The 17,158-nt window shown below is 33.4% G+C and overlaps 1 protein-coding gene and 1 long non-coding RNA gene across 3 annotated transcripts; one reads left to right on the plus strand and one right to left on the minus strand.

Moving 5' to 3' along the window:
- Positions 1-247: 247 nt before the first annotated feature.
- On the plus strand, positions 248-16,069 carry LOC132728236 (elongin-C). 2 transcript variants are annotated; one of them, XM_060713845.1, is made up of 4 exons: positions 248-407; positions 9,210-9,398; positions 12,345-12,393; positions 15,661-16,069. In XM_060713845.1, the coding sequence occupies exons 2-4, from the start codon at positions 9,230-9,232 to the stop codon at positions 15,800-15,802; spliced, it is 360 nt and encodes a 119-aa protein (XP_060569828.1). In that variant the 5' UTR covers positions 248-407; positions 9,210-9,229; the 3' UTR covers positions 15,803-16,069. The 2 variants fall into 2 exon arrangements, with proteins under 2 accessions (XP_060569828.1, XP_060569836.1); XM_060713853.1 differs by having other exon boundaries at positions 252-388.
- Positions 16,070-16,282: 213 nt separating this feature from the next.
- LOC132728253 (uncharacterized) lies at positions 16,283-16,784 on the minus strand. The gene is made up of 2 exons (XR_009625460.1): positions 16,547-16,784; positions 16,283-16,490 (listed from the first exon to the last, which is right to left on the minus strand). It is a non-coding gene; the product is annotated as an uncharacterized LOC132728253 (long non-coding RNA).
- Between the last annotated feature and the right edge of the window lie 374 nt (positions 16,785-17,158).

Below are 17,158 nucleotides of genomic sequence, written 5' to 3' on the forward strand. Positions count from 1 at the left end.
GTAAAAGAAAATTGTTAATTGACCTATTATTAATTATTTCTAAATCATTCTTATCAATTCATCGCGAGACCGGCGATTTGTGTGATAACCTACTAATCGACGGTCTCCTACAATAGACGGTCTTCGACGGTCTTTGGAGACCGTCAAAGACCGTCGATTTTGCGGAGACCGTCGATTAGTATCCCCCTTATTTTGGTTCCCGGCATCTAACAAGTATTAGTAGCGAAAGGGGAAGGAACTCCAGACTAATTACTCCTCCGTGTCAAAAGCGGTGTAGTGGTAACTTTCTCACGGGGTCACCAACATCCGGGGAACTGTTGATAGGGACAAGCGCCTGCTCGCCGAAAAAAAAACACCGTTCTTCACGGTGAATTAGAATAAGTCCCTCGTAAGCGCCCCTTTTCTTTGTAAGTAGCAGTAGAGTAATTTCGGCGTCTTATCATTTATAGTTACATTGACGCAATATTTAAAGATAATGGTTGTCTATATTTTTCGCTTTGTTTACATCAGTGTACAGTAGCCAAATTTGAGAATGACGCATATTATTTTATTTCTCAGTCGTTTATTCTCTTTTTCTCTTGATTAAGATTTGATATTGTAGTCTTTATTCCTGATAGAATTTTTTTTTGTATTTGCTCTATTTATTAAATTTTGTGAAATAATTTGGAAGAAATTTTTATGTTCGGATTTCTTTATGTCTGTAATTTAAATTTATTAATAATTTCAATGCTATTGCTAAATAAATCTTTCAATATAGACAAAACCATCATTTTGAAGGGGAATTTCATAGTAGTGTTGACTTATTTTAATTTCATAGTAGTTTTGACTGTAGTTCTGGCTTCCATAACTTTATATGTTGCTTTTATTTTGACGTTGTGCGACAGTAAATATATGGGTCAACCCTATTTGCTAAGGGTTAGGCTACCAGAATTTTGGCAGTTTGTGTGCTGTATTTAAAAACCTTATATGAAATTAGGCAAAGCCTATGAACGGGGAAGTCGTTAAAAAATCCTTTCATTCTTTCCGTTTTAAAGGTGTCATTCGGTATTACATACACCGCTTCCGTTTTCACTCGGAACACTCGACGATTATTACTAATCCGAAAAGTTGAGATTTGTTCCGTTATCGGAATACCCCGCCTATTATCATTGAGTTACATTGTAAATGGCGGCGCCCGACTTGAACTGACACTGAAAATTTCATTGATAGGTATAGAATTCTATATATTTTTTAATTGTTTTTTATTTGATTTTCTTTTAAATATACACGTGTAGTCTATAGCCGGGCAAGCCAAAGCCCGGACCCGCTTCGCGGGCCCGGTCTTTGACTTCCCCGTATTAAAATCACCCTTATTAATCAAATTTTGGTCAAATTAAAATAACGTTTGATAAACAAATCAAATCAATTCATGTTTTGTTTTTAATTTAAATGAAACTTCAATGACATTGTGTACCCAACTATTTGTTAGGGAAATATGTAGAGAATGTTTACCAATATGGAGTCTGCTTCCAAATGAAATCTCGCGGGACTTCAAGTTTTGGGAATTCTAGCATCTATTTTTAGTAATGGACCATACACTATTTTTAGTAAGTGAATGATATTAAATAAAAACAAACAAATAATTCATAAATCATCACTCAAAACAATATAAATCCAATATGTTTTTGGTACAATGTCTGTTATTGAATAAATACACTGTAATTCATTATTGCAAAGCCATGTTTCCATATAAAAATAGCATTTGGGGCAGGGCTTCCGTTAACGGGCGTACGGCCGTAAATTACGCCCGAAAATCGTATCTGTACGCCGAAAATTAAGATCAATGACGTACCGCTGACTTCCAAAAATTTAGGAATACGGCGAAAATCGTAAGCCGTGACTTAGCCACAACTATTTTCCGACCTTTTCTCACTTTCAAGGCGTACGATTGGATTATTTATTTAACTCCGCCCCCTGAATTGAATGGTTGACATGACAGCGATGGGTGAAATTATGCGAATGCACCTGGCGCGTGACGAATTAGCGAGTGTTGATTTATGACCTTGATATTAAGCGTGAAAACAAAGTGATTGGATTAGTTGTTTGTTTTGTACGGATAATGGATAGTTAATTGACATAAACTGTGGTAGGTATCTGTTTTTACTTTAATTAGATAAAATGATTTATTCATTATTGTGTGCATCGGTAGTTTGAATGTATCCGAAAGTTTGCCGAGTCGGCGAAGCGTGTTTTTGTCTTTTGATTTTTTTTTCCTTTTTGAAGTTAAAGACGTTTTATTTTCACACATTCTATAGATGTTGATTTGATTTTATATTTTTTTCACTCGCTAATTATGAGAAGCAAAGTTACATTTAAAAATCTTTTTCCCTACCCACTCTCAAAAAAATTTGGCGTATCTCAAAAACGTAATTAAAAAAAATAATTTGGTCAAGAACGGTGTTCGAAATTATTTTCATATGAATCCAAAAAGAACAACCACACGCGTACATTCAGCTATTTTTTTTCTTTTTCTTTTTTTTTATTATTTTCATAAAACTTTCAATTTACAAGCCTGATTAAACCTGATTAAATTTAACCATTTTGGGTTGTTATTGTGTTAAGATTCATTTGATACACTGAAATTGTGTTCGGTAGTAAATAATTTTAAACACAAGAGATATTTAAACAACAATTTTTATTTTACAAATAAGAATTATAACAATGCTAAAGGATGTCATGTTTTTTTTTTATTTCAGGAAATCTACAGAGATCCACTCTTTTAAAACACAATGAATAAATGCTGTGCAGGCTGATCACATGAGACAACAGCTGTATGGTACTGTTCCAGAGGTAGAAAAAGAAGAACCCATCATACACATTTCAGAATCTACTTGTACCATGATTGATTAAAGAATTAAAAGTTTTCTAGAAATATTTTTTTTTGTTATACCAATGAGCAATTATTTGAATGTTATCACTGAAGGGTTCTACATGGCTACCACTGTCCTTAAATAACAACAATACAGTCCTTTTCAGGGTAATGTTCTTACTTCTATTGAAAATATTTACCCAACAATCATGTAAAGATACTTTGAACTTAAAACATAAAAAGGAATGACTTTTTCAGAATCTTGTGATTAAAATAATTGCTTTTACTTGTACCATCCCATACTATAAATCAAACATTGAAACATGAAAATTATACGCGTAAGAACAACTGACTTCCAGAAATTTACCTCATGACTTCCAAAATTCCTTGAAAGGAAGTCCTGACTTCCTAAAAAAAAATCCTAGTGGAAGCCCTGATTTGGGGTCATGGGTCACCAAATGTCATGCAAAGGTATCCGAACCTAAATTCTCCCTAGTCACATGATAATTAGGGCAGCAATGGCGGCGAATTTTATGAAATGTAAACCCACTGAAAAACTTTGAGGCATTATTTCATCAATCTAACGTTCTGTGTTCAAAAATATAGACTGAAGTGTCCCAAATATATCTGACTACCTGTATTAAAATAGCTTTTGTCCAGATCACGCAAATTTATTGAATAACAGCATGACATAAATATGTCAGTCACAGTTCTGGTTGACTTTCGATATGGAATTGGCTTCAGTGAACAGGTCTAGCAGTACTATAAAACCTGTTTTTTGAAGTCTCTTTAGCTACAGTGCCCTCCAAAAGTTCTTGGACAAACTATTTTTGGTAGTGTTTACACAATTAAGATGATGTAAAACATAAATCATAAGTAAAATGATGATAAAGTGGTAAAAGTATTTATTTAGTTTTGTATAATCACAAAAAACAGTTAACATCTCAGTATAATGCACAAACAACAAGAAAATTTGAAAACTGTGGACATCAACATGATGTTAATTACGAAAGAAGTGATCTGCTTCAGTACTTTGTGTGACCTCCTCTGGCCCTTATAACAGCTTGAATCCTTTGTGGCATACTTTTAACAAGCCTTTCACATGATTCAGGACGTATTGAATCCCAAACAGTTTTCACATTTTGTTCCAGCTCACGGAGATTATGGCTGTGTTTATTTCTTAGTTCAATTTTCACAATCTGCCACAAATTTTCAATGGGGTTAAAGTCAGGTGACTGAGGGGGCCATTTTAAACACTTAAATTCATTCTCCTCTTTCCATTGTTCAACAATTCTAGCTCTATGGCAGGTAGCACCATCATCCTGGAAGATGAAGTTGTTACCATACTCCAACAAATGCGCCAAAGGTATAGCACAGTCCTCAAGAATCTTGATTTATCCATGTGAATTAAGTCGGCCATCAACACAAGACAGAAACCCAGTGCCCCTATAACTCATTGCTCCCCACACCATCACACTACCACCCCCAAATTTGACAGTTGGGGTAACACAGTCATCTCTTAATTGTTCACCTGAACGTCTGCGAACATAAACACGCCCATCACTTTGGAATAAATTAAATTTAGACTCATCTGAGAACATCACAGTTGACCAATCAACCCAAGACCAATCAGCATGCTCTCTGGCAAAGTTCAAACGGAGTTGCCTGTGTCTTGGTGAAAGCAAAGGCTTCTTTACAGCCAAATGGCCATAAAGTCCTGCCTCGTGTAGACGATGTCTCACTGTTGTTGCGGAAGCAAACACATTTGAGCATTGCCAATCTCTTCGTAGTTCATTCACTGTTGCTTTCCTGTTTTTTGCAGTGAAGCTCGCACTAATAGACGGTCATCTCTTTTGTCTGAAACTTTTGGCCTCCCTGTCCTAGCACGACCTTTGTGACTACCAGTGGCCTCATACCGTTTCAGAGTGTGGTAGACTGTTGACCTGAAGTAAACAACGACAGATTAGAAAATAAAATTAGAACAGCAAGATTAATAGCATATAGCAGTAAAAGAAAAACACAATTTGGCTTAAAATTTTGAACAAGACACATTTTAAGAAAGCTAATCTTTTACCTTGGTCGATCCAAACGAATGGCGATATCCGCTACTGAGACTCCCTGCTCCCTCATAATATGGCATTGTAATCTTTCCTCTAATGTTAGCATTTTGAATTGGAGTTGATATACAGGTTTCATATTTTCAATATAAAGCACATTTTTGATGCAAAACACGGTGGAAACCTTTCTTAGGAGAAACTTAATTTTATTATTTGAAATTTCATATCTTTACTAGAGAATGTTAAATGTCAAATATCTAATTTATTAAAGCACTGTTATTGCTGAATTTTTATGAAATGCTTTTTTGAATTACCCCCCTTTATTCTACTCATTAACAGAACCAAATTCAATTATAAACCATTGAAAGATGAAACAAAGTTTGCGAGTGAATGATAAATTTTAAGTATGTCCAAGGACTTTTGGAGGGCACTGTATGTTGACTGATTTTGATCACAGGCATTTAGGGCATTTTTCTTGTCAATAATTTTAAATTGTATTTAAATAATCTCCAGTTGATCTTCAAGAACAAAATAACTATCCAGCACCCATTTACTTTATATAAACTATGTAAGGTATATTATCCATGCAACCAATTTCCTGACCAAGTCAGTAATAACCAGCCTCGCCAACAAATTGTAGGGAATAATATTATTTCGATTTTCAAAGCCTAGCAAGGCCTTTAGCGTACTCGTATTTATACTGTGATAGAACAGTACACTGAAGATAGCCCTATTGCAAAAGTCCACCAATAATCACCAGAGGTCAAAAACTCAACTTGTCCGCTCTTAGTTACAGGTAAAATTTCAGAGAACTTGATGCGGGACAAGTAGAAAAATACTGCCTGCAAATTGGATTTAGAAGCTATTACTCCTGCAGCCTGCAGGACAAGTGACACTGAAATATTTTCTGATGCCTGTAATCATGCCAGAACTCTGATGCCCTGGTATTCTTTCTTTGAGCATGCTATGGAATAAAGTAAAGCATATCCTGATAAAAACTTTTGATGAACCAAGTAACTTCTTTAAGGTGACAACGGAGTCAATTATCACTGAAAATACCTAAAATGAGATTTTTTGCTAAGTAGATTTATCAACCTTTTCTTAACACATTCGTGATTTAAGTTTGGAAGCAGTTAGTCCAAAAAAAGTGTTTCTAAACGTTTTAAAACGGTACCTATACTATCTGTATCTGCTATTCGCGTAACCTGTCGATAATTGATAACGCTCCGCCCCCTGTTGAGGCATCAATGAGGGAAATCGGTAGTTCCATATATCCGTGAATTACAGGTCCATACTGGTCCATACTTCTCGTAATACATGTATCGTACAACTACCGTACATCTTTTATGAATATCTCAACAATAACCCTTTTTTATAAGTTAAGAAATTGTCGGCCAATGTACGTAACATAATGTATGAAACATAAATAATTAAGCATAGCGGCAAATCGCACGACCACGGGGTTGATTAAAAATGTAGTTGCTAAAATATCCATAATGTGTGAAAATAATTTGTCTGTCCCGTTAATCTGATAGATATTACATTGAGTTGATAGACTTTTGTACGGATTCAAGGGCTTACTTTACATTCAACCTCATTTTCTAACAATGTCAAGTAAAACAACAACATAACAGACAACATTTTTTATGTGAACGCCTATATATGACTTGTGGTAAGGTGTCCCTGACAAATTTCTTAACCATTTTAGATTGTCTAAGGATGATTATTTCTCTATGAATAAAAAAAGATATTAAAATATATTCTCAGTGAAAATAAATTGTTCGCCAGTAAATCGGACACAGTACTTATAAATCTGGGACAAAGTATGAAATTTATTGTCTATCCCAGTAGAAACTGGATCTCTATGCCGTGCATAGATGATATTCATGATAATAGAAGTCAAGAAGGCCAGATCATAATGATCGAGTAATACCTTTTATTTCTATTTAAATATGTGAAGCATTATCAATTTGGTGGAAAAAATATATAATATCCCGTTCTTATTTGTACATCTACCATGGACTTTAAAAGACTATCAGAAGCTCAGTTTTTTCTTATTTTATTTTATATTTTAACGGAATTTCATACACAAATGCACAGGCAGAGTGACACTGGTATAATACAATAATATGCTGATGATACTAATAATAAACTTCAAAAAGGAAACAATTAAATACCCCGCCAGCGGTGCGCAAATGCGTTCCATTTCCCCCCACTGAGTGCCTCAAATTTTACCGATAGTCACGTGACATGTGCGACAGATACCAGACGGACAGTAAATCACGTTAAGAATTGAAGAAATTTCTGTTATAAACTGATATTAATCAGCAGCTTTTTAATTGGTCAGATGTCACTGGGTCATAAAATGTTGTTAGAGTATGTTACCGCAAGTTGTGACCCTCTCTGGTGCGATATTTGTGTATTATGCAATTATTTAGCGTGAAACGTAGGGGTCCGAGAGAGAACAGCCGATTTATGACACTTCGTTTGATGCGGGTCGGACTAACTTTGAATCAGCATAACTTTTTTAATAAGCAATTAACATGCGGTTTAAAGCACATGAAAGGAAATTCATTTACGGAGGGAACCGTGTCAGGGATTTTTGTTTGCTCAATCAGCGACTTAATTATCTTTAATTACGTAATATGTATGGTGAAAAAAGCCGCATAAAATGTTTGACGTTACGTAATATTTTTTTGAGAAAAGATAGAAAAAATTTGAGACACGGTTCCCCAGATAATATAAGTATGGTTATTTTCCAAAAGTTTGATGTGAAAAAAAAAAAAAAAATGACTTTGATATGACGATTTAAAATTTTAGGATTTTTATTCAAAATCAATCATTTACAAAGGCATTTTTTTCAAATATGTTATTTTTTATGATGATCAACGACATTTAATGCACAAAGATTAAATAAATAACAATTATTACTAAAATAACTTGGTTTAAATGACATTTATGTGAGTACCACGGAAAGTGTCTGTTGTCACCTTAAGAACATACACTACTTGATATTCTTAGAGAGGTAAAAAAAAATCAGCACTTCACTGCCAACTTTTCAAAATGTTTTACCATTTGATTCAGGGTTAATCTGTTTATAAAAACAATCTGTGTGCTTTTAACATTTTTACAAATAACTTGTTTTTCTCAAAAAATGAAAGGTGAATCCGTCATTTATATTCTCCTGGAGTCTGTCTCTCTGTTTTGATAGAACTGTGCCTGTAGGAGGGCAAATTTTCTCATTGTTTTCCCTTGTACTGTTGACCCTTGTACTCTTGACTGTTGTAGGTAGAGCTGTAGGTAAACAATTCATGGATCGTACCACAGATCATCAAATTGTTCTAATACTAAAAGAAATAACAGTATTGTTTAGAAAAACATATAAAATGAAAAATAAAAATACTTGTAAAGAATGGGTTCTACATTACTTCCTATAGCAACAGTTTAGAATTTAAGTTTAGTTGAAAATAAATGTTTGTTAACAGGGTAAATGCATGCATGTGAAATGTATACAAGACAAAAGTGAAATGAAGGTTTTATGCAATAACTTAGAATTTTTTAATTTTTTTAATGTGTGAATCGCAATCCAGAGTTATTCGGACTAACAAATGCCTGATCCAAAGTGTCAAGGTCTGAATTAAGTTGTGTAATTGATGTTATTGACAGTGTTTTTTCTGATAAGGTTTTGTTACGCGTCCCAAAACTTAAAAGCTGCATCAGATGAAAGGACTAAATGTTAAAATTTGGCTTTTAAAGTTCAAGAAGCCAGTATTATTTAAAGCCATGTTAAAAGGTCCCAAAGAGAAAATGAAGATGATAAATCCCACTAAAAGCCCTGGCACTGTTATTTATACGTTTCTACACTATAACAAAACACAGCATATTGAACTGACAAAATAGGGGTGTAACGCTTACTCACATATTTGCCATTTAAATGTTAGAAAAGTGATGTGCAGTTTATCACGTTTCATCGGTCTAATAAGTCTCACCTCATGAAATTATATGAGATATTCAGACAAAAATTCAGATTGATGTTTGTAATTGTTTCAAAAAACGAATACTTCATTACCTAAAAAATGGTTGATAGCAAGGTTTATCTCATCTTCAATTTTCATAATTGAACAAAACTAGATATACAATGTATGTGTTAAAACCTCAAATTTATAATGTAATTTAACTGTACATCAGTATATTATGTTTGACTGGAAATAAACTTCACCAAACAAACTTAAAAGAATTTTTTCTCTTTTAATAGTAACCAACAACTGATAGATTAACTGAGATGCCACAATTTTCATTTTCAGTTTGGGGTTAAAACAACATAATGTCTGATGAGAAAGGAGATAAAGGGGATGAGGAGAAGGTGTATGGGGGCTGTGAAGGGCCAGATGCTATGTATGTAAAACTTGTGTCATCAGATGGTCATGAATTTATTGTTAAAAGAGATCACGCTTTAACATCTGGCACTATTAAAGCTATGTTGAGTGGGCCAGGTATGTATTATTATACTAACTATTGTATTTTCATATTAGTTCACATTCGGATTTCATGATAAAATACTGATAACTCAGTTATTATATTAGACTTCAGGAAGCATGCTTACGATTTATGTACTCCATTTTTAATGTAGGAATTAATGTTAATATCAATGATAATGAATACTCAAAATTTGTTAGATTGTAGGTTTAAGTCCCACTAGGGACTTTGGATTCTTTCATGTGAGGAAGCTATCCAGCAAGTTTACATAATGTTGGTGGTTCTACTCGGGTGCCTTTTTGTACCTAATATAATGCATAAAGGTACCCAAGGTCTTCTTCCATCAGTAAAGCTGAAAAGTCGTCATATGACCTGTACAGTTGGTGTTGGTGCAGCTTAATAACCCAACAAAAAAAAAAGGTTCATATAAATTATATTTAATGTGTATTAAGATTTATCTTGCTCTCTGCTGCTTGCAGTTTGCAATAATTTTGTTTGAATTTTGAAAAAAAAATAGTTCCAAAATAAATGTATGAAAGAAATAATATATATGTTGTATATGTTGGTAAATTTCGTTTTTAGCGAATCGGGCATAAACAAAATCAATATTTCACAATTGAAATCAATCTTGAAGTTAAAGCTAACTGCTGCATATTTTGATTCAGAACATTTAATTCTGTTTGTATACAGTATTCATGTGTTTTAAGTAACAGAAACATTCCAGGTTACAACTTTTTAGATAACAACCAAAAGATTATGGAAATGACATAATTTTACCATTTTGAATAAAAAAAAAGCATTCGATAATAGATATATATATAGCTTTATACCCTTTAAGAAACGTAGAAGGTACATTGTAAATGAATATTTGTCATGTTATGATATTTTTTGTGTCGCCTTGAAAAGGTGACATATAGGGGTTACTTTTGTCGGCGGCGTCTGTGTCGGCGGCGTCTGTGTCGGCGTCCCCCAAAGCTTGTCCGGAGCATAACTCAGTCACTATAAGTCTGATTGACTTCAAACTTGGTATGCATGCTTCTTTCAATAACCCGAAGTGCAGTGCACAAGGACCGTTACTCTGCAGTTCTTTTTTTTTTGAGTTATTGCCCTTTGTTAATTTTCATACTTTAATTTTGTCCGGGCCATTTCTCTTCAACTAAAAAAGCTATGGACTTGAAAATTCATAGGATGATAGATCTCATTAAGAAGAAGTGCAGTGCACAAGAACCGGTACTCTGCACTTCCTAATTTTTGAGTTATTGCCCTTTGTTAATTTTTATACTTTATTTTTGTCCGGGCCATTTCTTCTAATGTATAAAAGCCATGGACTTAAAACTTCATAGGATGATAGGTCTCATTAAGAAGAAGTGCAGTGCACAAGAACAGGTACTCTGCATTTCTTATTTTTTGAGTTATTGCCCTTTGTTGATTTTCATACTTTAATTTTGTCCGGGCCATTTCTCCTTGAGTATAAAAGCTATGGACTTGAAACTTCATAGGATGATAGATCTCATTAAGAAGAAGTGCAGTGCACAAGAATCGGTACTTTGCATATCTTAATTTTAGAGTTATGGCCCTTTGTAAATTTTCATACTTAATTTTTGTCCAGGCCATTTCTCCGAAAGTATAAAAGTTATGGACTTGAAACTTCATAGGATGATAGATCTCATTAAGAAAAAGTGCAGTGCATAAGAACTAATACTCTGCATTTCTTATTTTTTGAGTTATTGCCCTTTGTTGATTTTCTTACTTTATTTTTGTCCTTGTCATTTCTCCTCAAGAATGAAAGCTATTGACTTGAAACATCATAGAATGATAGATCTTATTGATAAGAAGTGCAGTGCACAGAAACTGCTGATCTGCACTTATTATTAGCTCGACTATTCGATAAGAATAAGTAGAGCTATTGTAGTCACCCGAGCGTCGGCGTTGGTGTCCGCGTCGGCGTAACCACTTATGTTAAAGTTTTTGTAATAGTTCAAATATTTTCAAAGTCCATTGACATATGGCTTTGGAACTTGGCACACTTGTTCACCATCATGACCCCAACCTGTAGACAGGAGGAGGTAACTGTATCAAGCATTTTGACAGAATTATGCCCCTTTTTCGACTTAGAATTTACGTTAAAGTTTTTGTAATAGTTCAAATATTTTCAAAGTCCATTGACATATGGCTTTGAAACTTTGCACACTTGTTCACCATCATGACCCCAACCTGTAGACAGGAGGAGGTAACTGTATCAAGCATTTTGACAGAATTATGCCCCTTTTTCGACTTAGAATTTACATTAAAGTTTTTGTAATAGTTCAAATATTTTCAAAGTCCATTGACATATGGCTTTGAAACTTTGCACACTTGTTCACCATCATGACCCCAACCTGTAAACAGGAGGAGGTAACTGTATCAAGCATTTTGACAGAATTATGCCCCTTTTTCGACTTAGAATTTACGTTAAAGTTTTTGTAATAGTTCAAATATTTTCAAAGTCCATTGACATATTGCTTTGAAACTTTGCACACTTGTTCACCATCATTACCCCAACCTGTAAACAGGAGGAGGTAATTGTATCAAGCATTTTTTTTTACTATCAAGCACTAAGAATAGTCGAGCGTTGCTGTTCTACCGACAGCTCTTGTTTTTTTAGTTATTGCCCTTTGGTATTTCCCATTTAATTTTTGTCCTGGCCATTTCTCCTAAACTACATTGTTCACAAGGCGACACATCCGAATCATGGAGTTCTAGTTTTACATAAGAAACAAGGAATTAAAGTGTGTTTTTATACCAACCTAGATTTAATTCTATTAATTTTTTGCATTTAACAAAAGGACATTTTAGAAAAATAAATACTTTCTTGTTTATATGAAAGCATAAAGTTAGATCATAAAATGAATTCTTTTCTATCTTGATATTGAATTCCAGACCTGTATAACTATAATTAAAATTAATTATTTTGGTTGTTGCAGGTCAGTTTGCTGAAAATGAAACAAATGAAATAAATTTTAGAGAAATACCGTAAGTATATACATGTACATTTAAATCATTATGTATAGGTTAATGTTTATAAGTACATATTTACAAAGTTAAACTGGTCAGACTAATTAAATTTTGTAAATGCGTACCTGCTTAGTGTTAAATTATCTTTATAAACAGTCGATTAACTAGACTGATTAACAGTTTGCCGATTTACCAAAGTAAATGTTTTACAACTCATTTGAAATACTGCAATCCTGTTGGACAAAAAATAATTTCTCTAATAAACTCTTACTGTGGTTTATGCAGTGCACCGTATTTCCCAAATGTACGTAATGAATGGACCATACAGTTTTTAATGTCTATGTTATCATTCTTTATAACGCATTACGATAAGTATAAGCTTTCACTAAATAATCTTATTTTGATTGAAATGGTTTATTAAAGACAATACAGTGAAATTTACATTCTTCTTTAGTGTCCTGATGTATTGACTGTATACTGTGATAGTGTTCTTACTAATTACACCATACTAATATCTTTATGATTTATGTAAAATAACATACATTATTATGTAGCATGATGATTTAAAAGCTTAATTTTATTAAACATTTATTGACGAACCAGTGTCCATTACCATTAAATTGACAACAACAGGAAACGTTCATTTATAGGCATTTTCTTTATATTTGTAATAAAGATTTAAAAAGCTGGGCTGCGTTTCATGGAGAGTCCTAAGTCTTATGTTTGTCTTAAGATAAAAATTTTGACAATTTTGCGTTTAAAAGAAAGTCTTAAAAAAGGTCCTAACTATTGACTCCTATACTTATGTCCAAAAACGCTCCTAAGTCTAGAAGTGTTTTAAAGGTATCTTAAGATTGTCCTAAGTCAAAACCACTCCAAAATCAAACAACTTTTTGTTGAATTTTGTTTTGAAAACTATCTAGAATGATAGATAATGGTCTAACTAAGAAAATAAATCCGAAGACCAATATCTTTAATTCAGTCATTAAAGCTGTACAGACGTTTGAAGAGTTGTTTACATGACGTCACAATGTAGCGCCAAATATGGCGTGCAAAACAAGACGCATCTATAAATAATAATATTACTGCGCACTGTACAATTGCAGTTGCGTAGCAAGCAAGGGGGTTCGTAACCGTTTTTTTAAATTACCGCCTCCGTGGTCGAGGGGTTAGAGTCGATGACTTCTAATCCATTTACCTCTCTGGCATGGGTTTTATCTCCGGGAGATGCTTTGGTAGTTTAGCGCGGAGGAAGGGAGTCTAGTACTGGTGTAACTCTCCAGGAACGATGGTTAGGAAACTACCCGCCTATATGACTGAAATACTGTTGGAAAAAGGCGTAAAATGAAACAAACAAACAAACAATACTATCATGCAGGGTTGTCATTAACATTTTTTGCAGAAGGTTTGTTTTGAACTTGAGGCGGTCATTTCTGTCTTTATCATGCATAACAAAGAGTGTTTTCTTAATTTTGAGGCGGCCCATAATGCATTTGAGACAGGCATTTTGGCCTCCTGCCGCCTCTAAATGACAACCCTGAGACTATGAAATTAAATAAAACGGTCATTTTATCGTTTTTCGTGCAATATGGTATATATTTTCACTCAACATGATAAGAGGGCAATACATTGCTTTTATACTTGCTATAATCAATTACATAGTAACTCCAATCCAGGATTATGTGCGTGCCATTGTATTTTGTAACTTTTCAGGAGAGTTAATTGGTCATAAGTCTTAAGTTAAGACAAAAGATAGGACAGTTACTTGAAACGGTCTTTATTGCAAAAACTTTTTCTCATAAGTCCTAGGATTTAGGGTTAACTAAGGACTCTCCATGAAAAATAAAATTGGGAGTTGTTTCCCTTAGATTGTTTGAAAGTTCATGTAATGGAAATTTTGCAAGGAAGTATGTTTTATGTGGTACAAGTTTCCTATGTGAAATGATTCAAGCTTTCTATTTCTTTCACATCTCTCCCTTGACAAATCATCAACGCATTGTTGTCAGATATACATGACATGATCTGTATAGCTAGGGATCAGTATTTAAAAAAGCACTAGTGCTTATTTACCTGCTTATCTTGAAATGGGATATATGCTGTCAAAAGGAACATGGAGGTTTTCAGATTGTTCATACACAATGTTTGTTCTTCAGCGAGTGCATATGGTCGTGGGTGTTTTTGCAATCCAGCACCTAATCATGTTGGTCATGTTAAAATGTTTTGTACTGGAATGTATGTGCTACTTTTCTGGAATCAGATATTGTCTGTAAATAAGACATTTTATCTTTGGTAAATAGTTATATACAGTATTGATCTGTTGTATAGCAAAGAGTGATTTAATTGTTGACTGTCTAGACCCTGCAGAACTTTTGCTAATGAACAACCTGATCTGTTGTGTTTCCTGCATTATGTATCAAATTGCATACCAAGGTCAAAAAGAGTTTGAAGGTCTCATTGATTTTGAATCAATCTGTACATTCCTTAATTCCTTAGACCTACCGCTAATTCATTGAATTAAGTCAAAGTTATTAAATTAGTAGTTATATTAATTGAAATTATAATTAGATTTTATTTATTTATTCAGTTGTAGAGATGTAATAAATTGCAAATGCCATTTATGCAGCTGATTTAAAGTGAAGACTTTCTTCTGACATGTCAGTTTGCATATAGTGGGAACATCTGATATGAGTTTAGCTGCACTAACATTAGTGAGCTTGTGTGGCAGTTTGGCCAGGGTAACAACTAAGGTTATTCAATTGAAACTTGGCTTATGTTTTCAAATAACAATTTTAGCTCATCAACCAAGACCCATAATTATCATGGCCTTTTCATGAGTAATAACCCTTTATAATCATTTCTGGTTAAGGTTTTACACCTGAAAATTTAGGCATCTTTTTATCATAATTGAGACCCATATCTCTAGAATGATTTTTTACTGATTGTCTTTCTGAACTTAAGCAATGAGAGCCATGCAAAATATTTTCTACCAAACAGAAAATAGTTGAGCATAATGACATGTGACAGCACTTGTTAGATAATAATGCTGATAAACAGTGAGCAGTTTAGTCAGAAAGAACATGTAGAGCATCTATGGTTCAAACATTAGTTCATGAGCTTCAATTCATTGGTACATGCATTTTATATTCTAACAGGCTCAAGTATCATTATGAATGACTTAGTACATTGCGAAGCTTCTTTGTCTATGGTACAGCACCAGAAAAAGAAAATGACATATTGCTCAATAGAAAATTTTATAAATATCTTCATCCAATTTGTGTATTTCAGATCGCACGTTTTACAGAAGGTATGCATGTACTTCACTTACAAAGTACGATATACAAACAGTTCAACAGAGATTCCAGAGTTCCCAATTGCACCAGAAATTGCTCTAGAATTGCTTATGGCTGCCAACTTTTTAGACTGTTAAGCTAACTTTAACGTTTTTGATGTAAATCTTCCATTGTTATTGTTTTTTTCTCTCTTTTGAATGGAGGATTGTTTTACCACATAAAAAGTGAATGAAAATAATATAAATTATCTAGTGAAATCTCTTTAACTGAATTGAATTAGTAGTAAGGAACAGTTTGAAGACGTGATAATGGTTGTCTTGATAATAGGAAATTAAATAAATAAGTTATTACTATGTAATAATATTACTATGTAATAATCATTATTGTCTCTCATGGATTACTTTTTTTTAAAGTAATGAATATTCCATATCAGTTTGTACTTATTAAAGATAATTTATGTCTAGATTTTTTGTTATCACTTGTAATCTTAAAATTACAATAATATTGCATAAGCATTAACAGAGTAAAAAAAAAATCAAATCTTTTTCTTCTTTTTTTCAAACATTTAAAAAAAACAATGTGCAACTTGAAATCATTTTGCTGCCTGTTGTAAAGGATGGGTTATTTTAACAATTCATTGAAACTGTTTTACAAAATTGTTTTTCAAATGCTTAGATTTTAAAGGTGCACTTTCGTGTTGTTTAAGTGTTAGATTAGATTTTCATTTATTCTTTTTAGTTTCATATAATTTGCACTCTCTGGCTTTGTGGGAATTTAACCTTTTTGCTCTTTAATCTTTTGAGTAATAGCAGCGATTTTGATGGACTTTAGCAGTCAGTAGCCAGGTCAACTGGTACATTAGTGCAGCAATACTGATGGACTTTTAGCTGTCAGTAGTCAGGTCAACTGGAACATTAGTGCAGCAATACTGATGGACTTGAGCTGTCAGTAGTCAGGTCAACTGGTACATTAGTGCAGCAATACTGATGGACTTTAGCTGTCAGTAGTCAGGTCAACTGGTACATTAGTGCAGCAATACTGATGGACTTCAGCTGTCAGTAGTCAGGTCAACTGGTACATTAGTGCAGCAATACTGATGGACTTCAGCTGTCAGTATAACGTCAGCTTGCCTTCACATCAGCTGCTCAATTTTCTAATGATCATTTTATGAAAACAACACAATTATAGAGTACTTTTATTAATGTGTTAGTCATTGTTTCTTTGTGGGATAATTTATATCACTTGCACTTAATGTACATTATATATGGCATTATTTGAATATCTGTGTAAATGCTTTAATGCATAATGTAGATGAAATTAAAGTAAATAATACATGTATTATCTAAAACATGACTTGGAGAAAATGAATGAGGGTTTAATATTCTACCTATAAGTGTTACATTATTTTAAAAAACCTAAGTTTGTGCCTGCTTTTGTTTTTTCATGCCTAGAAATATGTATACTGTTTTGCTGTTGATGTCTGATTTTGTCAT

This window comes from Ruditapes philippinarum, unplaced genomic scaffold (assembly GCF_026571515.1).
Source record: "Ruditapes philippinarum isolate M1 unplaced genomic scaffold, ASM2657151v2 ctg13558_1_1_1_1, whole genome shotgun sequence".
NCBI classification, from domain to species: domain Eukaryota; kingdom Metazoa; phylum Mollusca; class Bivalvia; order Venerida; family Veneridae; genus Ruditapes; species Ruditapes philippinarum.

What these genes read in the sequence shown, in the direction of transcription:
- LOC132728236 (XM_060713845.1), top strand. Translation starts at nt 9,230, where the DNA reads ATGTCTGATGAGAAAGGAGATAAAGGGGATGAGGAGAAGGTGTATGGG. An exon ending in AGCTATGTTGAGTGGGCCAG is followed by an intron (nt 9,399 to 12,344) that starts GTATGTATTATT and finishes TGGTTGTTGCAG; the next exon opens with GTCAGTTTGCTGAAAATGAA. An exon ending in ATAAATTTTAGAGAAATACC is followed by an intron (nt 12,394 to 15,660) that starts GTAAGTATATAC and finishes TGTGTATTTCAG; the next exon opens with ATCGCACGTTTTACAGAAGG.